This window comes from Coniosporium apollinis (assembly GCF_000281105.1).
Source record: "Coniosporium apollinis CBS 100218 chromosome Unknown supercont1.5, whole genome shotgun sequence".
In the NCBI taxonomy this organism is placed as follows: Eukaryota; Fungi; Ascomycota; class Dothideomycetes; genus Coniosporium; species Coniosporium apollinis.
Genome location: NW_006913267.1, coordinates 52,652 through 78,047, shown reverse-complemented (window position 1 = coordinate 78,047; position 25,396 = coordinate 52,652). Strand labels below are relative to the sequence as shown.

Here is a 25,396-nt window from a genome sequence, read left to right as displayed (position 1 = left end):
AAAAAGCAAGGAACCGAAATGACTGTTCGGATTGTGTAAAGATAATCCACGGTACAGCACGGCTATAACCTGGTCACTGCACGTGAAGCTCGCCGAGATACAAAACATTGTTAAAGGATTCTTTACTAAGGATTGCTTAAGACCAAGGAACCTTTGGTACCCGCGACGAGACTGAGCTGCTTGGCTACGGCTGGCTCCTTGCTGTTTACCTATTGGAAGCATTCTAGCCGACCCCCAGTTGACTTCACAGTTGATCGAGGCTGCTCCCCCTCGAGCGGAAAGGCATTGCCCTTACAGTAGGTAATTGCACAAGGTCTCCAGGGTCAATGACCATTTTATGGCTTTCAGCCGTTCACACCTCAGACGTTTCTTACTGGAGTCATGCGAGCGCCCTCACTCGGTTTTCACTCTTGGTTGTTTGCCTGATGCCGCACGCTTAGGGGAACAGTCGGAGCGAAACATGTCGTTCCCAAAACATCGCAGATACATGCTACTTTTTGACAGCCCCGAGTACGGCAAGTTGACCCGGCTCTTGCGGATCAGACTTCCAGGGGGAAGACTGCTACGGAAATTGTGAATTTTCACGGCAACCACCCGCCACTGATTCTAACATCTTCAGGCGATATTATTCAATACAGGAGACCGGACATGGACCGGCGTATGGGGTGTTGGCCTTACCCTGTGTTGATGGTCGACAAATTACAAGTGCCACATCAGTTCTTCAAGCGCACTAAGGCGCTGTCCAACGTCAGGGCGATACCGCACACAAAATGGCCATGTCGTCGACAAACGTGTGCACGAACATGAAATCTGTTGGTCCTACGATAACAGAGAAACGGCTAGAGTTCTGTTCGAGATACGGGGATCTTGTCCGCAGTGAGTTCAAATAAAAAGATAAATACACAATATACACATCACCGCTTGACCCAAGTAGGCATCTTCCGTGCTTTGACGTGTCCCGGTTTCTTCCTTTCAACCCTCCGAGGATCGCGTGTGACGCAGCCGGCTGCAAAGAATGCGTGTTAGCCTTGATCGAGACGTCGCCAGAAATGAGGCACGGCAAGTGACTGAATATTGGACTGAAATGAACGTCTTGTCCCGTTCAGAAAGATCGTCTCGAAGACAACATAGCAGACTTTTCCAAGAATCTTTGACACGAATGAAGAGACCAACGTACCTCTACGCAGCGCTGGCTTCAGCAACGGCTCGTGTACCATTAATGCCTTCCCGACTGCCAATGTCAAAGCCTCTGCCTGACCAGTCGTTCCTCCACCCTTGACGAGCGCCCAGATGTTGTACTTGTCGATCCGCTGTGTGGACTTGAGCGCCCAGATTACGCTTTCCCGGTCATGCAGCCTCCCAAAGAACTGCGTCAATGTCTTCCCGTTTACCAGCACCTCGCCCTCGCCCTCTACCACACAGGCCGTAGCCACCGACGCTTTTCGCCTTCCAGTGCCCCATGCTCTTCCATACCCGTCGATGAACCTTGGATTCGCCACGTTCTCAAAGGGATTGATGTCTCGCTTGTGCTTTTGCAATGCCTCCAAAACTTCCTCCGGCATCAAAGAAGGGTGGATGTGGTTTAGTCTGTGCAGCACTTCGACAATCTTATGGTACTTGGCCGCCTTGACTGGCTCACTCAGAGACAGCCTGAACTGTGCCAATGTCTTCCACGCTACTCGCGGCGCTTGTCCTGCAGGTACGGTCGGGAGAGTTTGGTATTTTCGAAGCAGGGCCTGTAGGCTGAGAAGGCTGTCGGTGAAGTCGGGCTTTCCGCTGAAGTAGGACGGCGATGCTGGTACGACGCGGACTCTCTTCAGAAGGCCTGAATCCTCGCTGTCGCCACCAAAGGAGAAAGGTGCTGCGGCGATGCCACGGTTTGAGGCAGGCGTAAGGTCCGTAGCGCGTCTGGTGGGGGATGTCGAGAACGAGGCCGAGGAGACGGGATATCGGATGCGCTTGACGAGATGCTTGCTGGCATCACTGCGCGGTCGTCGAGGGCGGCATACCGAGCACACGGCTCTCTGGAAGCCTGTGGAGAGCTCCACGCCTTTCATTTCTTCCAATCCAACTCGAGCCCTCCGTCGTCGATGCTGTCGCTGTCGTTGATGCTGCAGAAGCTCCCTTCGTGAAGTTTGAGCTTAGTCATGCCCGGCTCGGCACGCTAAGGATTTTTCCCGCACAGTTTCGAGACAACGAGGCAGCATCACCCACTACAACCCCATTGTCCACGCCTAACACTTCGATCACAGTAGTAACACCGGACCTCATTGACAGTCACACAGCAAACATGTCGTTCGGCAAGCTTTACACCTACCCGGTAAGCTTCGATTGCCTCTCGTACTTAGTAGACACATTGCGGTGGATCTTTTGACTCACACCCCATTTTCTCCAGGGCAATCCGCGCTCGACGGCCATTCGTGCCGTAGCTAAGGCGAACGACCTTGATCTCGAGATTGTGCACACCGAGCCTGCCAAGGGCGTCAGCACCGACTACTTGAAGCTCAACAAGCTCGGCAAGGTCCCGACATTCGAGGGCAAGGATGGCTTCATCCTGACCGAGTGCATTGCTATCGCTGTCTATGGTAAGTCCGGTGACTTAGAATGCTACTCTGAGACCATTTGCGACGCGCATCATATGATGAGACGTATTATCGTACAGTTATCCCTGTCTGAAACTACCTGTTGAGAATTATTCACACTCTGATCCCAAAGCACTCTGTGCTCTTTGCAATCGCAAACATTCGCATCCGTTTCTATACGCTGTTCGGGAGCTAACCCGCCGACAGTCACCTCGCAGAACGAGAAGACCGCTCTCCTCGGCAAGACCAAGCAGGACTATGCCACCATCCTCCGATGGATGTCCTTCGCCAACACCGAAATCCTTGTGCCTCTAGGCGGCTGGTTCCGTCCTCTCATTGGCCGCGACCCATACAACAAGAAGAATGTGGAGGATTCGCAGAAGGCTGCGCTCAAGGCCATCCATGTGCTTGAGGAGCTGCTCCTTGTACAGACCTACCTCGTTGGCGAGCGGCTGACTCTTGCCGATCTCTTCGCTGTCGCCATCATCTCCCGTGGCTTCCAGTTCTTCTTCGACAAGAAGTGGAGAGAGGAGAACCCCAACGTCACCCGATGGTACGAGACGGTCTACAACCAGGAAATCTACTCTGCTGTCGCCGACAAGCTCGAATTCATCAACGAGGCGATCAAGAACGTCCCGCCGAAGAAGGAGCAAGCGCCGAAGCAGGAGAAGCAGGAAAAGAAGAAGGAAGCTCCCAAGCCGAAGAAGGAGGAGGCCGCTGATGAGGAGGAAGAGGAGGACAAACCCGCGCCAAAGCCGAAGCACCCTCTTGAGGCGCTTGACAGGCCGACGTTTGTGCTGGACGACTGGAAGCGCAAGTACTCGAACGAGGAGACGCGCGAAGTCGCACTGCCGTGGTTCTGGGAGAATGCCAAGTTCGACGAGTACTCCCTATGGCAAGTGGACTACAAGTACAACGACGAGCTTACCCAGGTCTTCATGACCTCCAACTTGATTGGTGAGTCAGACGGTGTTTCCGAGATCGTAGTGCTGTGCTGATTGTGAGCCCAGGTGGTTTCTTCGCCCGTCTGGAGGCAAGCCGGAAGTACATCTTTGGCGCTGCTTCCGTATACGGCGTCGCCAACGACTCCGTTGTCCGCGGCGCTTTCCTCGTCCGCGGCCAGGAGGCTCTTCCAGCCTTCGACGTGGCTCCGGATTACGAGAGCTACGAGTTCACCAAGCTCGACCCGAGCAAGCCGGAGGATAAGGCCTTCGTTGAGGACATGTGGTCGTGGGACAAGCCGATCGAGGTCAACGGCAAGACGTACGAGTGGGCCGACGGCAAGGTCTTCAAGTAAATGGGGGCCTGGTTGTTGAATCTGACCATGTGCATCGTGCTGGGATCGTATGAGCCACGCAAGCGTAGGCATGTTGGGATGACTGCTCGTTCATGATTCGAAACGATAGATGAAAACCATGGCCGTGATAGACGGTGATGCAAATGCATGAGCACTCAACGAAACCACTGTCAGCACGCACTCGCGCTCGTATGTAAGAAGGCGCTTCCACGTCGTGACACAGCACGCCCGACCCTGTCCCAGCTGGAGAGCTTGTATTGTGGGAGTTGTAGGAGTTGTGGGAGTTGTGGGGGTTGTGGTTCACAAAGCAGCCTACAGCATAAGCCGCACCGCCAAGCATCGTCGCCCATTTAGTCCGTTCCAGACGCCTCTGGCGCGCACGCTAAGATTGCTGTACCTAGGTATGTAACGCGGTGCCTGTGACCGCGAGCCTCACAAACCTTATCAACCCGCACTTTACTAGAGGCCCGCGTGTAGGACTGCACATCTGTCACGAAAGCCCAAGGAGCCAGACTTGCTGACTGCCCGACTGCCCGAACCCTAGCTGTCATCTAGCAACCCGAATTCAAATTCATTACCCATCTACCAGCATCTCGAAACAGTGAGCCTTACCGGGCGCGGGAAGTTCCGCAGCCTCAAGACAAGACGCATAGCGGAGGCAGCCTGCAGCAATTGAGAAAAGAAACACACTCCCTTGGCCGCGTCGTAGTTCGTTTCCGTTTGAGCCAAGAACCCCCAGTCACGGGAAGCGGCATATCGTTACCAGGCCATCACATCAACCGCGGAAGGGCCCGCCGCCGTACCGCATCCGCGCATCCGAGACATCGCAAACTAGAACTGAGGAAGGGGCTGCCGATAAGGCGGATCGTGTTCGTCGCCGGCCGGCTGCAGCCGTGCTGTCATGAAAGACCATGATGCGTCTGCGGTAACGGCTCGGAGGGGCTCAAGGCCTGCTGAACCGTTCCTGCAGGTGATATGTCTGGTACGTTAACCCTGTTGTTAGTCTGACTTCCTTTCTTGAGAAATGAACTGTTGCTTTGAAAATCAGCACTTCGATGCTTGCATGTAGACAGCTTGTACAGCGCCTGTACATGTGAATCCACACAGTTCGCATCGAGATCGGAGCAATTATAATCGGGGCTGTGCATGCAATGACACCGGATACTGACAGCAAGCATAGGGCTCTGGCGGCGGACCGAATGAAGACAATGTAACTGCATTTCTTGTCCGTTCGACGGTATCAGGATGGGCGAAAGGCTCTATACTGGCCGTTGACGCAGGAACCCACCTCGCAGCCATAACCCGAATATTGCAGAAAGACTTTCCATTGGTCTCAGATCTAAAACGACCACCAAAGCATTACTCACCCCACGGAAGCCCACGTAGCCCAGGCAATGCAGGTGTTGCAGCTGGCGATGAGCTCTCAGACGACACCTCCAGAGAGGTATCGCCAGAGCCAATTATAACCACCCTTTCCGCAGGTCCTTTTGCCGGCCTTCCCTTTCCGCATGCGTCTGCCCGTGCCAATGCCGTGCACGTGGTCCGCGAGCATGTCTCAACATATCTAATTACACATCCGCACCTCGACCACCTTTCAGGCTTCGCTATAAACACCGCCGCTTTCCACAACACCTCGAGGCCGAAGCGTCTAGCCGCACTTTCCCACACCGTTAATGCCATCAAAACCCACATCTTCAACGACGTCATCTGGCCCAACTTGACTGATGAGGGCGGCGGGGTCGGATTCGTGACCTTTCAGCGGCTCAGCGAAGGCGGCAACGTCGCGCTCGGCGAGGGCCATGGACGGGGCTACATCGAAGTCTGCGACGACCTAAGCGTCAAAGCCTTCAGAGTGAGCCATGGCCACTGTATGAAAGGGCCAGGACATGTGCACCGAGGAAGCAACGCGTACCTACCGGAGCCCGGATCAGCTCAACCGCACGCACACGCACATCCCCACGGGCACAACGGCGGCCCAGACGGACGCGAAGGCCGCTCGATGTCCTTCTCGGCCATCTCCCAGCCCGGCACGCCAGCCTTCCCTCCCGGATCCGCGGGCGGCGGCGCACCCCCCGAAAAGGAGCAATGCGTCATCGACAGCACGGCCTACTTCATCCGCACCGAAGTCGACAGCTACTCCTCGCACCCAACCTCGAAAGAAGTCCTCATCTTCGGCGACGTGGAGCCAGACACGCTCTCCCTATCGCCCAGGAACCACGTCGTCTGGGCGACCGCCGCGCCCAAGATCGCCGCCGGCATCCTTGCAGGCATCTTCATAGAGTGCAGCTACAACGACAGCCAGGGCGACGCCATCCTCTTCGGCCACCTGGCACCTCGCCACCTGATCCAGGAACTCCAGGTCCTGGCCGACATGGTGCGGCACGCGAAGAAAGAGCTCGAGCGCGAAAAGGCCCAGCGGCACGAGAGCCGCAAGCGCAAGCGCGCGAGTCTGGGGCCAGGCGTGGGGAACGGTGCTGCGTCCAGCGCGGCGGAAGACGAGGGACTGCGGCGCAGCGCGCGGCCGCAGCGCGCAAGGACCGTGCTCAACCCCATGGAGCACTTTGCGGACGGCGGTGGCGGCGGGCCAGCCGCAACGATCGGCACAGCGCGCACGCCGGACGAGGAGCTCATGCGCGACCCGATGGACGCCGTGCACGCGCCGCGCCTGCCGAACCTGTCGACCCCGACGCCGCTGCGCACGACGACGTTTTCGCTGTCGGCGGAGCCGCAGGCGAAGATGGAGAACCCGCTCAAGGGGCTCAAGGTTGTGATTATACACGTCAAGGATACGTTCATGGATGGGCCGCTGGTCGGGGAGAGTATCTTGGCGCAGTTGCTAGAGCACGAGGCGGAGGCTGCGGAGGAGGGGAAAGGGCTGGGTTGCGAGTTTGTGGTTTCGAAGAGTGGGGCGTCGTATCTTTTCTGAGGTGGGTAGTTTAGGTGGCTGGGTTGGATCTGAGGTGGCCGTTTTAGTGCGCTGTACTCTTGTTGTTGATGAACAGGTGGTTGTCTGGACAGTGGGTGCATGCAGTTTCCACATTTCGGCAGCCTCAAATTGGCAGGGGAAATTGTCTCTTACTCCAGTAGGGTTTCCGCTTCCTTCTTGTGTTGGTGGCCTTATAACGGTTGTGGAACGAGGAGAGCATGAGCTGGAGTGTTGCGATCGGGAGTGTCTCTCTTGATATCCGGCGTTTCGTCAATCTCAACCGGTTCCGACGCATTTTTTTGCTCTCCCATCCCGGCTGTACTATATTACGATCGAAGCCTCTGCTTCGACGTTTCCAAACTTCCTGCTGTCCCCTAACTCGACACCCCCCACCTCTGTATGCTTGTCTGCCCGTGACATTCCTGCAGTAGCTGAGGACCCTTCACTTACCGCACCTTCCCTCCCCGGCTGCTCGTGCTATACACTGCTCTCTCCCACCATGATGCCCACGCGCTGAACCAGCTTCCTCAGCGCCTGCCACCTCCGCTTCGTCAGATGCCTCAGACGCATCTTAGTCTTCTGCGCATCGTCCGCCGCTAACCCATGCAGTATTACAAAAGCCTCAACATTACGACATCTTTAGCAGTTCGCGCACCGAGAATCGTGCGCGGGGCTTGGCGTCCATACCTGCAGCAGTGCATGTTGGTGGGGGGACAGAGGGCCGTCATTGAGTAGATGGCGTGGGTTAGACACGAGGGGCGTGGCGTGGATAGGTACGGTTGACTCGGCGGCAGGGGCTGTTGCGTCTGTGCAGTACACTTCACTGCCCCCCTTCCAACTTACCCTGAGCCAGCATAATCACGGGAATTTTTTTTCCCGAACGAGATCGAACACAAGATCTTATTCGCCGCTTCGGAATCCGTCTCGTTTCCCTCGTCCTATTGTATATACAAAGATTCATTATCCAATACGCATTATCCAACCCACATTACCAGTAGGGAAAAATGGGACCACAGCATCGCTATCCGCCCAACGAATGACTGACACACTAACGGTGGCTGCTTGACCGCGTACCAGACGAAGTCCAACATGCCAAGAGATGCCTAAGAGAGATGGACGCAGTGTTGCTGTCGAGGAAATTTGCGAAGGGAACGGCGACGAGGGAGGACCGGGCTTTTTGTCGAAGGCATCGGCAGAAAGGGAAAGCAGTAGAGAAAAAAAGACTACCAAGCAGAACGCCGACGATGCTGGGGTGTACAATGCCAAGGAAAGGTGATGCTCGAGGTCGCTAGATCCAAGAAGAGGTGCAGTAACATGGTGATGCTGCAACAGATGACGATATAGAAAAATGGTGGCACTGATCGAGCACAAGGGTATCTTGCACTGCTGCGGGAAGCTCGAATCGGACTTTGGCAGCAGGGTCGCATTGAGACGCAAAAGGGAGATCAGAGCGGATACCAAAACATGAACTATGTGGAAGGGCTGGACCAAATTCATCCAAGACGAGGGCAAGAGTGATCACCGGCGGTAGCCAGACTTGTGGTTAAGCGGTGACATATACTGCGAGAGATTCCGCACTGGTTCTCGGACACGGCCACCTCGTACAGCAGGCGTCCGTCCGGTGCAGAAGATGCAGATGTAGACCGGGGGCAGATTCTGGCTGTTCAGGCCAACACAGCGGACATGCAGCCACTTGGTGCACGACTCGCACTGGATCATCAACTGACCGTCTCCATCTGTGGAATTGCACAGACATCGTGTGCCTTCATTCGAGACGCTGCTCCGATCGGTAGACGGCGTGGTAATATCATGTTCAGTGAGTGAGGTCGGCGAAGTGCTGCTGTTGCTGGAGAAAGGATCGAACGGGAAATGCTGGCCGGTGCCGACCCTCATCAGATCCGCCGAGGCCTGCGCCCAACGCTGGTTGTGGTCTTCCAGTATCTTGGCGGGACTTCTTTCTGCGACGTTGTCAGTAAGGTGGCAATCACAGCTAGGATGCCATCGCACCTTGTACTCTCTGCCGGCCCTCCACAACCCTCCTCAGGGCGCTGTGAGCATCTCCATCCGCATGGCTAGCAGTCGATACGGCCTGCGGTCGGCGAGAGTCTCCTCCACCAAATGAGCCCGTTAGGCTGGTGATGCTGGACTTCCTCCGAGGAACATTGGTTTGGGTTCGACGAACGCCTTGGCCAGGGACGTCAGCAAAATCAGTCCGCGCGGCGCCTAAAGAATCAGCTCTGAGTGCGAGTGATGATGATGATCGGGGTATCTTGAAGGAGTTTGAGCGAGGAGAGTCGCTGTCGGTTCGTGCATGTTTTGATGTCCGCCGCTTTGGTGGCTCAAAAGCAAAGGAGTTGTTCTGGCTTGGCACATGAGTGCTTCCGTCGGATTCGGTATCACTGTCATCGTCGAGCTGAACCGAAGAAAAACTTCGCATGGCTTTGCTTTGTGTCGGCTCGTCATCGTCGTGTACTACCTCCGTACGAGCACGGCCGTCCTCATCAATGACCAAGCGAGTTCGTGCACGTGGCTTGGCAGTCTCAGGTATGGCAGTAAGAGACGCCTGTGTTTGTCTCTTGAGGGGCGACGACCTCCGCGGGATATTGTAGCCTGTAGGGTTTTGAGGGTCGGCTGTCGAAGGTCGGTATCTTGAAATACGGCTGTCGGTATTGCTACGCTGCACTCCAGGTCTTGTCACGCTTTGTATAGGTTCAGACGAGGATGCTGTGCTGGTACGCGAGTGTTGCAAACTTCCACTGCGTGCAGGGCCCTTTCCTCTATTGAACTCCCGAGTCTGTTGCTCAGGAGCTTGTCTTGAGTCCTGATATGCATTGTATTGTATCGTGTTCTGATTGACATGCTGCGCAAGCTCATTCGCGTTTGCAAAACTGAAGAGCAAGCTGGGATCCACGCCGGAAGGGGTCGACACTTGGGGACTTTGCTGAGTTGGGATTGGCGGGTTGGCTAGGCTCATGCTGCTAGCCATCCAGGCTCCAGACGATTGACCAAACGAACTGTCCATCATGCTAGGCTGCAGTGACGGATTCGGTACATTAGCCATAGTACTGAAGCCTTGCCAATTCTGCATGCCACCCCCGGTTTGTGTCATCGGGCCAAAAGGGTCCCCAGGAGAGAACGACATGTCCATGTTCATCATGTCTCCACTGCTGGTTTGTCCAAAGTACAGCCGAGGCTGATGAAACACTGGCGCTGTCATAGGGCCAGGATTGCTGAACTGATACAACTCGGGAGAGAACTGCAGACTGGAGAATCCTAGAGGAGTTTGTGTATTGAAGCCATCCCCAGGAGTTGCATTATGTGCGGGAGGGGCATCAATTCTCCGTGAGAGTATCGTGGAAGGCGTTGTAAGGTTCGCATTTTGCGTCTGTCCAGGCTGTCTGCGAGAGGAAGAATGTCTTGTGGGGGGCGGCGTGTGCATCTGGGATGGATCCATCGCAGACGTGATGAGTTTGCTTGAGGCGGTCAATGGCCCGTGCGAGCCGGCACTGGAGCTCCTTTTTTGAGCCGGACCTGGTGAGGATGACAGCCGCCGAGATGGTTCAACAGGCGGCAGACCTAGATGTTGATGCGGCGAGAAGTAATTGACATGGAACGCGGGATCGCCTGGCGTAGGGCCCTTCTGACTATATGAACTGCCAGGTCGAGAGACGGAGGTTGGCTGAAAATCGACAGGGGTCTGCGCTGGTGTATGGTGCCCACCAACTTGTGGGGTTGAGAAGCCGTCTATAAAGGTAGAGTGGAAGGACGCTGGTTTCGGCGTTTGGAGGAAGTTAGTGTCGTAGGCAGCCGACCTCGGTGTTGAAGAGGGGCTTGGTAGATGCCAATCAGGAGCTCTGTGCCGAGATAGGATGTCAGCCGGTATGGACCACTATAAAGTTGGCGAGGACAGAAAAGACATAGGATCTGCACAGGTGCCTGTATACGAACGGCAGGTCCATCTCGATTGAGGGGTCTTGAAGACATCGATGTTGAATGAAACACTCTGAGCGAGTAACGACAGAGCTACCGAACACTTTCCACATGCCAACTGCGGAACATAAGGCATCCTTGGTTGCACAAACAGGAGGCACGCAAGCAACGTGACAAGGATACCATACCCATATATGTGTTGCTCCAGATTCATAGCAATGGAGTGATACTCCTAACCGATTGCTCCAGAACCCTTGGGTATCAATGTAGGCTTCCGATGAGAGGTGACGAGGACGGGCGGATGCAGGGTAGGACGGTTGGATAAGAGCTCGAGCACATGTAGGATGGGCACATGTGAGGTACGTCTCAAAGCTATGGAGACGTAGCTTGCACACGATGGCCTTTTGGTGGTCTCGAGGTCGAGGGCTGACAGGGGAGCAGAAAACTTCTGCGTATGGTCCCCACTGCTGACCGAGGAATGTGTGTCTGTGCAGCAACAACTGTTAGAACTTCAAGCTTCAATTCGGGCTTGTATGAAGCGGTCCGCTTAAACGTAAGCAGAACCCGCCCTGAGAACGAGCGGAGGGGAGCAAGGACCAAGGGTAGTAGGAGAGGTGGAGTAGGTACCAATGCACGCAATTGACGGACGGTGAGGGTTGGAGGTACAGTGAAGTCCTCCTGAGGCTTGGCTTGGCCGAAGAGAGTCCAGCAGGAGCCTACACCGTCTGCGGTGCTAAGCAGAGCATGCTGGCGGGGACGATGATGTTGGGATGACCGTCGGTAGTGGCCGGTCAGGCGAGGTGCAAGGTACAGAGAATAAGGTAGAACGGCATTACCGGCCTTGGCCTCGGCGGAGATGGATTCATGGAATTACACTCTCCCTAGCATAAGTGGTGAGGCGGCAGGACAACGAGGGTTAGCTAAAGGCAAGGAATTTCACAAGCGTTGGCGAGGAATTGCATTTCTAGGCTACCGGCCGGCCAGCTCCACCAGCATTACCACAGCTATGCGTGCAGGTAAAGCAAACATCCATCTGCTCAAGATAGGTCTGGTGCGGACGCCCGTGTGCACTCCTGAACTGCTGTTCCCTCGATAGCGTCGAACGGATGGCGAGTGTCTAGACGTCAACGGCGGTGGTGTTCTCTCCACCTGCTTGGCCCAGCTCGAAATGCCCTATCGCCGTGTCCGCTGTGCCGGGGCAGAAGCTGCCAGGATCAAGCTTAATGTCTGCTATTCGCCAATCATAGACCGGCCAGGAAGCGAGGTCGCATATTGCGGCCAATGGAGGCCACGACTGGCTTTTGACAGTGGTTTTGACAGCCGCCCTAAATCCTCACCTTCTGAGTCATCGCCGGCTGATGCCCCTCTGCTTCAGCTTTAAGCTCGCTGGCCTCCGGTCAAGGCCCGCATTGGCCAGCCTAAGCAGTCTTCTATGCGGGGCGTCGCTAATAGAGAAGAACGCTGTCGAGTCCATCATGAAGTGCTGAGGAAGCTGTCGTGTGCGCGGCAAGACCCCTTAACGCAAGAGGGGCTAATGTCAAAAAAGGCTGGCCCCACGTTTGTGCACCGATGAGGATCGGCGCTCATCTGCAAGGTACGCCATCATCCCAGCTGGGCAGCTGCAATGGTACGCAAATTCTTGCATTCCACTGCAGCCGCCGTCGCTCGGCTACTGCACCGTATCGTGCTAAGCCGACCGCATCGCCCTCTTGCGGCTCTTCCGCTCCAAGACATTGGTCGACGTTGCCTGGGGGCTGGCTGATGGGGAAAAGACCACGACCGATTTAACTAGCCTGAGGCACGGCAGAGGGGGTTTGGACGGGAACTTCTGAAACTGGCGACGCTTGCTTGCGGCGGTGAGGTTCGTCGTGGACCTAAAGCCTGAAGTGGTTCTACCAGAGGGAGAATCCTTTCTCTCCAGATACTCTAGCGTCCAGTAATCTACTCGACAGCCGCTCAAACTTAACATTGGGATTCGTGTTCTACGCTCAATGAAGTGTCTGGCTTTGGATCTTTCCAGAAATACCTCTCCTGCCCCTCACGACGGCCCAAGAGCCCTCAGTGGCTGCGCTCAAAGACGTTAACCGGGAATGGTTCACGGCATCCTCTCCGTGAGCTCCTTCTACCTCGCCTAGAACAGGCATCAGATGGAGAAGTTCGGAACAGGTCATCCGCGCTTGCGCAATTGCCTGCGAGGGTTCCTGCATCAAACAAGCCATGGCGTTGACAACGGCTCTCCTTTCAACCACACGAGGGCCCTGACAGGCATTGAGACCTCGGCCACAGGGGGATCTGCATACTAGATTATTCCTCATGGCTAACAAGTCTCCTGACACTGATCCACCTTCTCTGACTGAGAGATACAAACGGTCCGATGTCGCGATCAGAGTCGAATTCGACGGCACAGGCGCGCCAGCGGTTTAGATGATGCTCCCGCGGTCGAACATCTCTGCTTGTCTATCTTCCTAGACCTCCTAAGCTATTAGTTGCTCAGAATACCAACCATACAATTCGAGATTACACTCTTTCTCAGAGGAGTGTTGCAACAGCGTCTTATTCGCAACCCCCAGTCAACATGCTGGTTCTTGGATAGGGCGTAACAAACCCGGAGATATAATTTAATCTTCACCCCGTTAACATACTCTACAGGCAGGAGAATCACACAGGCGAGAGAATCACTATATTCTTCTCACACCGGCAATCGAATATTTCCCACCCTGCAGTTGGTTGCAATTGCGCGACGATCTATTATCAGCGTCCTAAGCTTAAACCCTGCCCCGCTTGGCCTGGTTTAGTCAATAGGGCTGGGCAGAGGGTTGCGAGTCTCCGTGTCCTGCTTGGAATCCCTCTTACTGTCCTTTAACCGGCGGTAGCTACCTTCCTTAGCGCTCTCTTACCCCGCCCACCGGCAGTTCCTCCCTCCCTTGGCGCTCGCTTATACAGTTTGGGTTTTTTCTTGAAATCGTGATTTCGGCCGAAATCTTTGTTGGACTGATCGGACAAGAGACGATAAACAGCTCGTATGTGCTGCGTAACGGCGATGGAAGGTATAAAAGAGTCTCTCGTCGGCTACCAAGGGCGGTTCAGTTCCAATTCCTGGGGCCAAGCCACAACTACTACACACATTCGATGATCAATATGTCGGGAATCAAATCCGCCGCTGCCGTAGGACTTACTCTCCTTGCCAATCTTGTTTTGGCCCAAGAAGTTATCATCAACGGTGTAGTCCAACAAGATGTCTTCTTCTACGGTCAGAGTCCACCGGTCTATCCATCACCTGATGCTGAGGGTGACGGCCGCTGGGGCGACGCCTTGTCAAGCGCTCGGGCGATCGTTGCTCAAATGACACTTGAGGAAAAGGTGAACATCACCGGAGGGTTCTCTAACACCACGAATGGATGCGGTGGAAACATCCCGGCCATCGAACGCCTGAACTTTCCTGGAATGTGCTTGCAGGATGGCCCGAATGGTGTGAGAGAGACTGATTTCGTCAATGGCTACGCTGTGGGCATTCACGTTGGTGCAAGGTAAAGTTCAGCTCCACGAGAAAAAATATTCTGAGAAGCTTACATTGTAGTTTAGCTGGAATCGGAATCTGACTTACGCGCGCGGTTCTGCGATCGGTGGCGAATTCAGAAGGAAAGGTGCCACAATCGCCTTAGGCCCTATGGTCGGACCGTTGGGAAGGATTGCTCTTGGTGGTCGCAACTGGGAGGGATTCAGCAACGATCCCTACATCAGCGGTATCCTTGCTGCTGAAACAGTTAGGGGAATCCAAGACAGAGGCGTAATTGCTTCCACCAAGGTATGAGAGACTTACTCACATTATTGGGATTAGCAGCATAAGCTAACAATGAGTAGCACTTTGTTGGAAACGAGCAAGAGCTTCTGCGAAACCCCCGCCCAGATCTCAGCAACCGCAACAAGACTATTGAAACTTCGTCTTCGAACATGGACGATGCGACGATGCACGAACTATACATGTGGCCTTTCGCGGACGCTGTACACGCTGGTACAGGCAGCATTAGTAAGTATTCATGTAGTTTCATGGTGGTAGATTCTGACGGGGGTTCAGTGTGCGCATACCAGCGCCTTAATAACAGTTATAGCTGCCACAATAGCAAAGCTCTGAACGGTCTTCTAAAGACCGAGTTAGGCTTTCCAGGTTTCGTGCTGAGCGACTGGGGTGCTCAACACACTGGCATTGCCAGCGCATTGGGCGGTCTCGACATGGTCATGCCTTTTGGATTCCGCTTCTGGGGCCCCAATCTCACTGAAGCAGTCCGGAATGGCTCGGTTCCAGAGTCCCAAATCAACAACATGGCAACGAGAATCATGGCAGCATGGTACTTTGTGGGCCAGGACAGTCCAGACACGCCTCCTTTAGCAGTTGGCATGGCACGCAGCCACTTGCGTCCTCACACTGTGGTCGATGCCCGAGATCCCGCGGACGACGCCGTCAACCTCCAGGGAGCTATTGAGGGCCATGTCCTTGTCAAGAACATCGACAACGCCCTACCTCTACGAAATCTCAGCATGATGTCAATCTTTGGCTACGATGCCAAGAACCCTAACTACAACAGTCCGGCAGAAGGATTCAGTGCTTGGTCCCTGGGTCTCCAATCCCAGAATTACCGCTCTGTAGTCTGTGGTTTTGGTTCGGTCATCGCTACGTGTCCACCATTCTTGCCCATCTCACCGAATGGAACTCAGATAACCGGAGGCGGCTCAGGAGCTATTACCCCTTGGTATATTGACGCACCGTTCGAGGCCCTGTCCCGACGCACACGTGCAGACAGAACCGCCCTGTTTTGGGATTTTGACACCAACGGAGCGAACAGCACGATTGACACCAACAGCGAGGCCTGTCTCGTGTTTATAAATTCAGCCGCTTCTGAAGGTGTTGATCGGCCATCCCTACGCGACGACTTCTCGGATGCATTGGTAGAGAACATTGCCTCCTCTTGCAACAACACAATTGTTGTGATCCATAACGCTGGCGTCCGTCTAGTTGACCGTTGGATCGACCATCCTAACGTCACAGCACTCATCTTCGCTCAACTGCCGGGTCAAAACTCAGGCGAGGCGATCACGCAGATTCTCTATGGCGACGTTTCCCCCAGCGGCAAGCTTACTTACTCTATACCACGGAACGAATCTGACTACGGGTCGCTACTGGCACCCGTCAATTACACTGGCTGGGACCGCTACTTCCCGCAGGACAACTTCACAGAAGGTGTCTACATCGACTATCGCGCTTTTGATGCAGCAGGCATTGAGCCCAGGTATGAGTTTGGCTTTGGCCTCACCTACACAACCTTCGAGTACTCTGATCTCAATATTCAAGTTACAAGCGATGGGAACCTCTCGGAATACCCTGTTGGGCCAGTAATTCCCGGAGGGGAGGCGGACTTATGGGACAACCTAGCCACCGTGACAGCGGAGGTCACCAATACCGGCGATGTAGAGGCGGCCGAGGTGGCCCAGCTGTACCTTGGGATTCCAGTTGCCGGCCAGCCTGTTAGGCAGCTGCGGGGCTTTGACAAGGTGATGATCGCGCCGGGTGAGACGAGACACGTTCAGTTTGATCTGAGACGGCGCGACTTAAGCGTGTGGGATACTGGTGCGCAACAGTGGAGACTTACCCTCGGAACCGAATATCGTGTTTGGGTGGGAGCGAGCTCCAGGATTCTGCCACTGAATGGAACCATGGTCTTGTAAGACTAACACGTATAAAGCCGTGGAAGGGTGCCCCTTCCATATTGTTGGAATATGAAGGTACAGTCATCTTTCTCCGACAGACGCAGATTATTACTTTGTAAGGAAAGTAGGGTCGAAGGTTCTAAAAGACACAATCTTTACTATATGTTGCGGACAGATTGCTTGTATGTAGAAGATTGAGAGACACACAACCACTCATGTTCACCAACAGCTAGTTTATCAAGAATGCCCTTATGCTTATAACTTCTCGATCCCTTCAGACAGATGAATGACGGTACCTCTTCCCGTCAGAATCCTCCTACCATGAAACACAAGTGCTCGAGAGTGTGCGCTAGTGTACAGTCAGCGCTGCGTTCATAGCAGCATAAGGAGATGACTTGCGTGCCCCTGAGTCGTCATGAATCTCTGTTGCAAGAGCGAAGTAGCCGTATATTTTAGGCCCTTTTCTGTGGACTACGACAACCCGCATGCCAGTCCTTTCGAACTCCCATTGCGTGAACTCTGCCGGGGCATAGTCGGCCTTGAAGTTTTGTACCTGCCTGAAGTACGTCATCTTCTCTTTCGTCGAAGGCATTACGAACAAGGTGCTCATTAGTTGGTCGGCTAATGAGGCTGGACGGGCTTAGATAGCGGTGAACTGGTCTTAGCATGGTACTATAATTTCTCATGTTTATAGTTTAAGTGTCATAAGATAAAAGAGAGTAGTCATAGTTTTAATAGAATCTTAGCGTAGTAATTCTCTCGCCCGTATGATTCTCTCGCCCGTAGAGTATAGTAAAATTAGTGCCCTTATTCTTTCGCTCCTGTACGCACAGCTTCGGCTGGTTTCGAGATTAATTTAATCCTTTTTTTAAGGCTAGCTACTTGTACCCTACTAGTGGCGCTGCTTCCGAATATACACCCTAAGCAACCGTTCACTACTGAGTACGCTGTAGGACGCCTATTTCTAACGGTCGTCTTTCTTGGTGTTAAATGCTCACCAATTCCCACCGGCTCCACTATCAGGAAATTCGGTTCGGTCCTTCCTAAGCGCATGGTGGTCCACTCAACAAGACGCCTTTGGAACCCTCGTCAGCATACAGTACAGGACTAGCAACACGTCGTCCATGATCAGATCGTGCTATCAACCTCTTCGTCGCACTCATTAATCGAGCAAAGCCTTGCAGGCCGAATCTTGACAATTTACAGGCGAATGGCAAAGACAATCGGTGGGGCAGCACACTGTGGTTCAACATATATTGATCCTATGGTCTTCACTCTTCACTGTGTTTATCTTAAGAATCGAGATGATAAGGCGAACAGCTTAAATGCCGCATTAGCTAGGTGTTTTTGTCTGAGCACTATGTATACTCCCCCGATACGCCTAATGGCATTTCCGCGTCGATTCATCCTTCGTTACCCTCCATGCTGAAGCTTGCTAACAGGAACTAAAAGAGGAAAGCCAGCTACAATATAACGCCGGCATAAAATGATATATCATGTTGTCCCAGGACGCCCCATATCCAACCAAAAAAAGCCGACTTGCTCCCCTGTCCGTCATAGTAAATATGTCCGTAATAAATTTCTCTCCTCCCACTCTCCCGCCGCATTCTCGTCCCCCTTCTTCTCCGTTGCCGAGTTAGACACCCATCCTTGGCACCGCCTCCTCCCCCTCACTCTGATAGCTCAGCTCCGACACCTCGCTCATCTCCTCCATGTCCCTCGAGCCCATCCCATCCACCACGCCTCCATCCTCCGCATCGCTCACACCGCCCTCATCCGCATCCGGGTCCTCAAACGGATTCCGCTCTCCCCTTCTGTCCCCCGCTTCCGCCGTTCGCCCCCTCTCATGCTCCCTCTCCTGCCCCTGCCTGCCCCTCTCCATAACCAGCATCGCCCGCAGCCCCTCCGGCAAGCGCAGACTCGAGTTCCTGCTCTCCGAAATACTCGGCACGCTGCGCGGCCGGTACGGTGGCGGCGGCTCCTCGTGTCCCGCCTCGCTCGAGCAGCGGTTGTACGCGCTGATCGCCCGGCCGGACGGCGTTACGGATACAGCGTCCGACGTGTCAATGCCGGAATAGTATGCCGCGTTGCTCCGGCTCAGCGGCGCGATGATGACGGGTGCCGGCGGGGTCGGGTGTAGGCTCGCGAGCGAGGGCGACTGCACGTGTACCGCGGGTGTGGGGGCAGAGAAGCGCGGTGTGGTAGCGCGGGCGTGGGCGTGGAAGTAGGGCACTGCGACCGCGGTGCCGATGACGGGCGTCGAGGCGCCGGAGTCCGCGAGTGGGTAGGTGTAAGCGGGGACGAGCTTCTCGGAGAGCGGGTGGGTGCTGAGTTGTTGGTGTTGGCGGCGGCGGCGGTGTCGCCGGCGGAGGTAGAGGGCCAAGAGGCCGCCGAGGAGGAGGATGACGATTATGGGCGGGAGGGCCGCGGCGAGGGTGTTGGGACGCGACGGGTGCGGTGGGATGGTACCGGATTGGGATCCGAAGGCGGGTGGGCCGTCCCCGGGAATGTTGGGACCTACTAGTGCGGTGGGGATGGGGCTGCTGGAGGCGGATGTGTCGATTAAGGTGTTGCTGGGAAGGCTGGCGGGCAAGGTGGATGGGGTTGTTGTGACGAGGGTGGTAGGCTGTGGTACGAGAGCGGCTGGCTGCGATGTGAAGGCCCCGGTAGGCTCTGGCGAAGATGTGGAGACAAGCTGTTCTGCATCAAATTGTGTGGATCGCGAAGGGTTCGTGGTGGGAGGCGGCGGAGGTGGTGTTGTGGGGCTCCTTGACGTTTGAGGTGTTGGTGTTGCTGCCGCAGGGGAGGTTGGCTCCGCGGTTACCAGCTCATTGTCAGTATCAGCGGTTTCTAGTGCGTCTTCCTCGTTCGTGGTGGTGACCACTCGCAACGTCGGCCGGACTGTTGTGGGTCTCGCTGGAATAGTAGCCGGAGCGGTAGTGGGAGTCGGACCGTCGATTGGAGTAGACGGTGGGGAGTCTTCGCTTTGGGCGGTGAGGGGCGTCGGCAGCGATGCAACGGAGGTCGCTGGTATTCGTTCATACTCGTTGAAACGCGTATGAGTAAACTCATCAGGGAAGCCACCTGTGAATACTTCGGAGGGAACTGAGAAAGACCGCCAACGGTCATCGGTGTCTTGTCGGCGGCCACCTTGACGGCGTCGAAGAAAGGACATTGCGGGCAGAGGACTGTCTACAAACACAAGATTTGGAGACGATTGTCTGGCAGCGACACGGTCTTGTCAGCGCGCAGACGGGCGATGGTCGTTGATTTTCTGGCATGATGGCCTATGATGTGCTGGGAGGCCCTGCACGGCAAGTGGATGGCGGGGCCGAAAGGTCGGGGAACTCACGTCGTGCACGTTGACTCCGCATCTGTGCCTATCGATAGCGGAGCGACGATCTCCTCTAACACCCGGCCTCTGTCATGATGAACTGTTCGAGCATGAGTTTGACGGGAGAATGGAAGAGAAAGAGGGAGGAGAGAAGGGTAGAACAGTGTCTGAGACGAGGCACGTTACTAAGTGGCCTCATCGTATGCAGTGCTCTCAGCTGAGTTGGAGGGAGGCCAAAACCGAACGCAGGCTGTGCAAGCTTCATGCACGCTCATGCACGCTCATGCACGCTCATGCATCGGCGCGAGTCGGTGGGAGCCCGGCATGCTGAAACCCAAGCCTCCCGGGTTCAAGATGGTGATGCATTATTTTTAGGCTGGCTGTCCGCGGTGCTGGTTGGTTTGAACTCCTGCTCACCTCGCCGCAGCCAAGCTTTAAACAGCCTCTTTCTGCCGCTCCCGTCATCGCTCCCGGTGCTTAAAGATGGGGATCGGTAACTTTTGTTGACCAAGTCGGACTTGCTTGAATCCTCCCCGCACGCCACCTGGCCGTTTGGCTGCTGAAAGCGCTCGCGTCAGTGGCTCTGTCGTTATCTCATCAGGGTTGCCGCATCGACACGCTGCGGGTTTGAAACGGTGATACGGAGTACTGAAGCAAGGTCAGCCTTTCGCTGGGGCGTGCTGACCGCAGAACTCCTGGCTCGTAAAGACCGGGCTCCGAGATGCCCGGATAGACTGGGAAGCTCACCGGCATCAACACGGTGGTGAGACTGCAGACATCACGAAAGGGCCGTCCCATGCCGCAGCGTTCCATACCAGGTCTTTGACATGAACCCACACCACCATCTTCTAACATGGAAGTCACGGCAGCAAGAGGTGTGAGGATCCATGAGTGGCCGAAAACAGATCCGAAACCCAGACAGGATGCGTCTGGCTGACAAGCGGTTAGACAGTCCATTTAAGCTCCTTTCTAGAGCGCATGAGGCGAGCAGCTAAGCCGCCGTCGTCACTGTAAGCTCGTGACTTGGCGTTGGCGTCGGCGTCTTGCGCTTGGGCTGCGCGTGCCTTGTTTTCAACTCGCCGCAGCCAAATAGCCAGAAAAACCTCGTTTCGCCGCTGAGGACGGCATCACGCTGGAGAACCTCCCGAGGTCGTTTCGGGGCCGGTCAGCCGCCTGTCACGCTTCCAATTGGGTAGGTGAAGTTGCACGGATTCAGCTTGCTGGTCAGCGCTATGGCAGGTTTGGCCTTCGTCACTGCCTTGGTCTCTCCTCTGAGTTAGCCAGCGCGTGAACAAGCGCCTGGCCGTTTTCCTTGATCTCCGCCTGAAACCTGCTGTCTTCACCACTATCCTCGTCGCCGTCAGTCGCTGTATCCACATTGTCTGAGTCAATCATCGCGCCGTTCATGCCACCATGCAATAACACCAGCTGCCGCCTTTCCATCCTTAGCACATCCTCAACCACCGTGTTACTATGACATACGAGAAGGCACTTCCCTCAAGGCGGGCTCCGTCCCCGCGGCGACTCGCACGCTACTTCGGTACCAGCAGACGATTCAGACTTCTCTGCGCCTTCGCTGTTGTCGGCTATGTGCTGCTATCCACAAGCATCGAGTTGTGGGGAACCTACTGGAGTAATGCACCCACAGACTTCGATCGCCGTACCTCTCCGACTACGAGTCCCTCATTACCCCTGCCGGAGCACCCCGCGCGCCGCCTCGTTCAAACCGCGAAGGGCGTGAACATAGGCGACCGATACAGCTACCTGAAGCCGCTCAGCGCTGGTTGCGAGGGCGACACTGCCATCTACCGGGATGAAGAGACGGGTAGCGATGTCGTTATAAAGAGCTTCAGAACGCAGCTGCGCAATCGCCTTCCGGAGTACACGCGGAGGACATTCGCAGGCAGCATCGGCAACTGGCCAGCCGAGATACCTGCCACACTGCTGCTGGGCGGCATGATGAACGTCACCTCGGAGAGCAACATGACGGGGACAGTCGATGTATCATTCAAGTCGGACTTCATTCCGGCTGTTGATTATTTCTTGATCGTTAGCAGCGAGAGCGGTGCTCCAGTCTCGCCTACATGGCGCCTAGTAACCCCGTTTATACGAGGCGGAACTCTCCAAACGCTTGTTTCAAAATTGAGGGAGGAAAGACCACAACAGCCACATGAGCTGGATGCCTTCCTACGACCAGCATTCAATCGGCTGCTCACTGCTCTAAGAGACCTCCACGCCAAGGAACTGTGCCACGACGACATCAAAATCGACAACATTTTCACGATCGACCAAACCCAATGGCTGATTGGGGATCTCGGCAGGGTCCGCGAAGTCCAGCATCCATACCACTACACCCACAAATGGCAGAGCATGAACCAGTGGTCCGAGTGCCGCCTCAACGACGTACGCCGCATGTTGAAAACGTATCTGAGTGTTTTACGCACGGCCGCTGCAGACGCTGATCGTTTTGACGCGGACTTTTACGCTGAGCGCCAGCCGTGGAGCAAACTCTACTGGGATTTTATGAGACGCCCTGCCCTCGCCGGTGAGCTGCTGGGCCGGTCCTCGAATAGCTCTGTGGATCTCGCTCCAGATTCAGCGATGGAGGCATCCGCAACAGTCAAACCAGACGTGTCCATGCAGACAGGCAAGGCTCGGGAAGCACTTCGATTAGCTGTTGATCGGGAATTGAAGTGCACAAGAATCCCATGGAGGTTGAGGAAATGGTGGCTTTGGGGGGGCTTCATGCCGAAGTACCGCCTGGAGAAGAATCTTCACGTAGCCAAGGCCAAGTTCGAAGACTGAAGGCTTGCTAAAATGGGACATGATGTGCCAGCCACGACGGATTGAAGACACGGCCTGCAGCGACCTTTCAGGAGCGAGAACAAGTACACTCGCACGGCGTTCCCTATCAGCACGCCAGCCGTTCGGTCCATCGGCATCCTTGCCTACTCTGTACAGGGTTTGTCGTTGTTCCTACTGTTGCTGTTTGAACCTAGGTTAGCGAGCGTGGAGTTGGCTTTGGGAGAGCACGATACCCCTTTTGATACCCTCTAGTTCTTGTACGCTGTAGATAAAAATTGACTATATACCACTCCTACAGCCTGGACGTGCGTTTACTGCTAACGATGCTGCTTGTTTGGTGTATCAGCCCCTAAATTTGTCGAGTAGATTGTGGATGTTTCAGGGTGTTTCCCGCAACTCACGTGCAACGAAAAACCCCTGTCTTGCCGGCTAACAAGGGAAACCCTCCTTCCCGTCGGCTTTCCCAAGCGACCTTTCCGAGCTGCGTCATCTTCATTGGATCTAGCAACTCTGCAACTCGACATTGCTCCCCTACCTCAACATGCCTGACTTTAAGGAGATTGCTAAGAGTGGATGGCATCCCAAAAGCAAGAGTGGAAAAGCCGAAGGCGGCTGGCGCTCCGAGTTCAAAGGCGCAGACCAGATCGTACGCAATGATCGAGTACCTCGGTGACTGAAAGAAAGCTAATAGGCGTTGCTCTAGGCGGGATGGATCGGAAAGAAGAAGGGCAGCAGCTCAGGGGATGATGCAGCCAACCGCCAGTCCGCTCCCCTCTCTTCGCTCAAAGACCCAGCAGCGTTCGGTCCACCACCAAAGCACGTTGGCTACCATGGCGGAGCAGCAGTTCCGCACAAGACGACACCAGATCCCAGCGGATGGGGTGCTCCTATACCACAGGAAGAGGTACAAGCACAGCGACAGATAGCACAGCGTCCTACGCGGCAAGCCGAAGAGGAGGAAGAGGAGAAGCCTCCACCAGGTCCATACCGCGTCGATACCACCGGCTTAAGCACCGCGAACCTACCCCCTCCGCCAGTCAGACGCGTTAACAATGCCTCTCCCTCGCCACAACTACCTGCTCAGAGGTCGGCCGCTCCTCCTGCGCAGAGACCCAAACCAAGCCTCCCACCACGACTACCGCCGCGACAGAACTCGCACCCGGACGCCTACGCTCCAACCGCACCGCCTGCATACAATGAGACCGCACAAGCCCAGTCTGCAGCTACGGCAACGAGCTATATCAACCAGGGCGCACTGAACAGGCTGGGAAACGCTGGTGTCTCCGTCCCTGGTTTCGATATCGGCCGTACAGCACCGCCTCCTGTAGCCCCTCGCTCCGGCACCTTGCCACCACCTCCTACGTTAGCCGCACCTTCCGCAGGCGCGCAAAGCTCTCCAATGAACACCCTCCAATCCGGCTTCTCCAAGCTATCCACGCGATCGACTCCTACGGATACCGCTGGGAGCAGCAGCACAGGCACAACGTGGGCACAAAAGCGGGAAGCGCTTAACACAGCGAACTCCCTGCGCAATGACCCCTCGAAGGTCTCCCTCTCCGATGCCAGGAATGCGGCATCAACAGCAAGCAACTTCCGCGAACGCCACGGCGAGCAGGTTACATCCACGTGGCAAGCTGCCAGTGGGCTGAACCAGAAATACGGCATCGCGGACAAGTTGAACAACTATAACAACAGAGACGCCACACGAGGAGGAAGAACCGAGCCTCAGAGTAGCGCCGCGGTTCCGGATACCCAGCACGTCAGCGACAACCCGTGGGCAAGCGAGACAAGTTCGTCGACAGGCACTAGCGGCCTTGGGAGAAAAGCCCCGCCGCCACCGCCGCCGATACCGAAGAAGAGGCCAGAGCTGACGGGCGGCGCGCCTCCGCCCATACCCTTAGGGAGTAAGCCGAGGGGCTCGAGTTATCAAGACAAGGGGCAGAAAACGATTTACGCGATGCCTCCTGGAGATGCGCAGGATTTTGGAGGAGGATAATTTTCACAGCATAACGGCTCAACATCAACGGAGAAACTGGCGTAAAGCCGACGGCAATCACGTGATCGGCAGTACTCCAAGTTCCGTAAGGTGGCTAATAACAAATATTACAAAACTGGGTATTATCACGGCGACTTCAAGATGTCTCAATGTTGTACCCAGAGGTTCTGCCAGATCACTGGACCCCTCGCGCCGGGCTCAGCTGCAGATCTACCCGTCATCTCTGCCGCACTTCCCCACATGTTCGTCTCCGCATTGGCTAAGATTCTTTGCAGTGGATGCATTCCAGAATGCGTGTAAGCCTGCCGTGGCTGCCTGAATTGCTTGCAGATGGGAAGATGAGCGTGCGCCATTCGATGATCGAGGCAGATGACATGCAGTAAGCCACGACGATCAACGTTAAGAGCTGAAGACGACGGCTGGCTGAACGACGGACTTTTTCTTCAGAAGAAGCATGGAAGCTTGCTGATTATGCGGGCCAACTCGCCCGCTCTACTTGTCGGCAAATAGAGATGGGGTATGTTCGTGTCAGATGTTCAAGCCTGAGTGGAAGGCTTAGCTGAAAGGCAGCTCGGGAGCACCGTCAGCGCCAGAAGAGCTTTATTGTGCGAGAGTATCTAGAAGGGAGTGGCCTCAAATCTGCGCATGACCGATAGAAACCTCACTCCTCGCGTTCCAGGTCGCTGCTGTGGCTGGCTGATACCTAGCTCAGCTGCGTTCCTTGGGTGGCTCGCATACGCTGCTTGTTGTCGCTGTCCGCGATGCAAGGGATGAAAAACAGGCGAAACTATCAAGGCCTGGGTGAACCGCTACGCGACTGACT

The 25,396-nt window shown here is 55.3% G+C and overlaps 9 protein-coding genes across 9 annotated transcripts; 5 read left to right on the top strand and 4 right to left on the bottom strand.

The window, feature by feature from the left end:
* Window positions 1–914: 914 nt before the first annotated feature.
* Window positions 915–2,057, bottom strand: W97_01373 (uncharacterized protein; the record flags this gene model as incomplete). The annotated part of the gene is made up of 2 exons (XM_007779281.1): window positions 915–1,006; window positions 1,178–2,057. 2 exons carry the CDS (start codon window positions 2,055–2,057, stop codon window positions 915–917), a joined length of 972 nt encoding a protein of 323 aa, XP_007777471.1.
* Window positions 2,058–2,290: 233 nt separating this feature from the next.
* W97_01372 (elongation factor EF-1 gamma subunit) lies at window positions 2,291–3,879 on the top strand (the record flags this gene model as incomplete). Its single annotated transcript, XM_007779280.1, has 4 exons — window positions 2,291–2,320; window positions 2,396–2,585; window positions 2,790–3,539; window positions 3,593–3,879. 4 exons carry the CDS (start codon window positions 2,291–2,293, stop codon window positions 3,877–3,879), a joined length of 1,257 nt encoding a protein of 418 aa, XP_007777470.1.
* A 901-nt stretch (window positions 3,880–4,780) lies between these two features.
* On the top strand, window positions 4,781–6,805 carry W97_01371 (uncharacterized protein; the record flags this gene model as incomplete). The annotated part of the gene is made up of 2 exons (XM_007779279.1): window positions 4,781–4,861; window positions 5,060–6,805. 2 exons carry the CDS (start codon window positions 4,781–4,783, stop codon window positions 6,803–6,805), a joined length of 1,827 nt encoding a protein of 608 aa, XP_007777469.1.
* A 1,518-nt stretch (window positions 6,806–8,323) lies between these two features.
* Window positions 8,324–10,764, bottom strand: W97_01370 (uncharacterized protein; the record flags this gene model as incomplete). Its single annotated transcript, XM_007779278.1, has 3 exons — window positions 8,324–8,763; window positions 8,813–10,659; window positions 10,754–10,764. 3 exons carry the CDS (start codon window positions 10,762–10,764, stop codon window positions 8,324–8,326), a joined length of 2,298 nt encoding a protein of 765 aa, XP_007777468.1.
* Window positions 10,765–13,873: 3,109 nt separating this feature from the next.
* On the top strand, window positions 13,874–16,456 carry W97_01369 (uncharacterized protein; the record flags this gene model as incomplete). The annotated part of the gene is made up of 5 exons (XM_007779277.1): window positions 13,874–14,262; window positions 14,318–14,540; window positions 14,597–14,762; window positions 14,811–15,376; window positions 15,449–16,456. The coding sequence occupies 5 exons, from the start codon at window positions 13,874–13,876 to the stop codon at window positions 16,454–16,456; spliced, it is 2,352 nt and encodes a 783-aa protein (XP_007777467.1).
* A 331-nt stretch (window positions 16,457–16,787) lies between these two features.
* On the bottom strand, window positions 16,788–17,030 carry W97_01368 (uncharacterized protein; the record flags this gene model as incomplete). The annotated part of the gene is made up of 1 exon (XM_007779276.1): window positions 16,788–17,030. The coding sequence occupies one exon, from the start codon at window positions 17,028–17,030 to the stop codon at window positions 16,788–16,790; it is 243 nt and encodes an 80-aa protein (XP_007777466.1).
* A 1,044-nt stretch (window positions 17,031–18,074) lies between these two features.
* On the bottom strand, window positions 18,075–19,613 carry W97_01367 (uncharacterized protein; the record flags this gene model as incomplete). Its single annotated transcript, XM_007779275.1, has 1 exon — window positions 18,075–19,613. The coding sequence occupies one exon, from the start codon at window positions 19,611–19,613 to the stop codon at window positions 18,075–18,077; it is 1,539 nt and encodes a 512-aa protein (XP_007777465.1).
* Window positions 19,614–21,245: 1,632 nt separating this feature from the next.
* On the top strand, window positions 21,246–22,577 carry W97_01366 (uncharacterized protein; the record flags this gene model as incomplete). Its single annotated transcript, XM_007779274.1, has 1 exon — window positions 21,246–22,577. One exon carries the CDS (start codon window positions 21,246–21,248, stop codon window positions 22,575–22,577), a length of 1,332 nt encoding a protein of 443 aa, XP_007777464.1.
* A 541-nt stretch (window positions 22,578–23,118) lies between these two features.
* W97_01365 (uncharacterized protein) lies at window positions 23,119–24,573 on the top strand (the record flags this gene model as incomplete). Its single annotated transcript, XM_007779273.1, has 2 exons — window positions 23,119–23,223; window positions 23,281–24,573. The coding sequence occupies 2 exons, from the start codon at window positions 23,119–23,121 to the stop codon at window positions 24,571–24,573; spliced, it is 1,398 nt and encodes a 465-aa protein (XP_007777463.1).
* Between the last annotated feature and the right edge of the window lie 823 nt (window positions 24,574–25,396).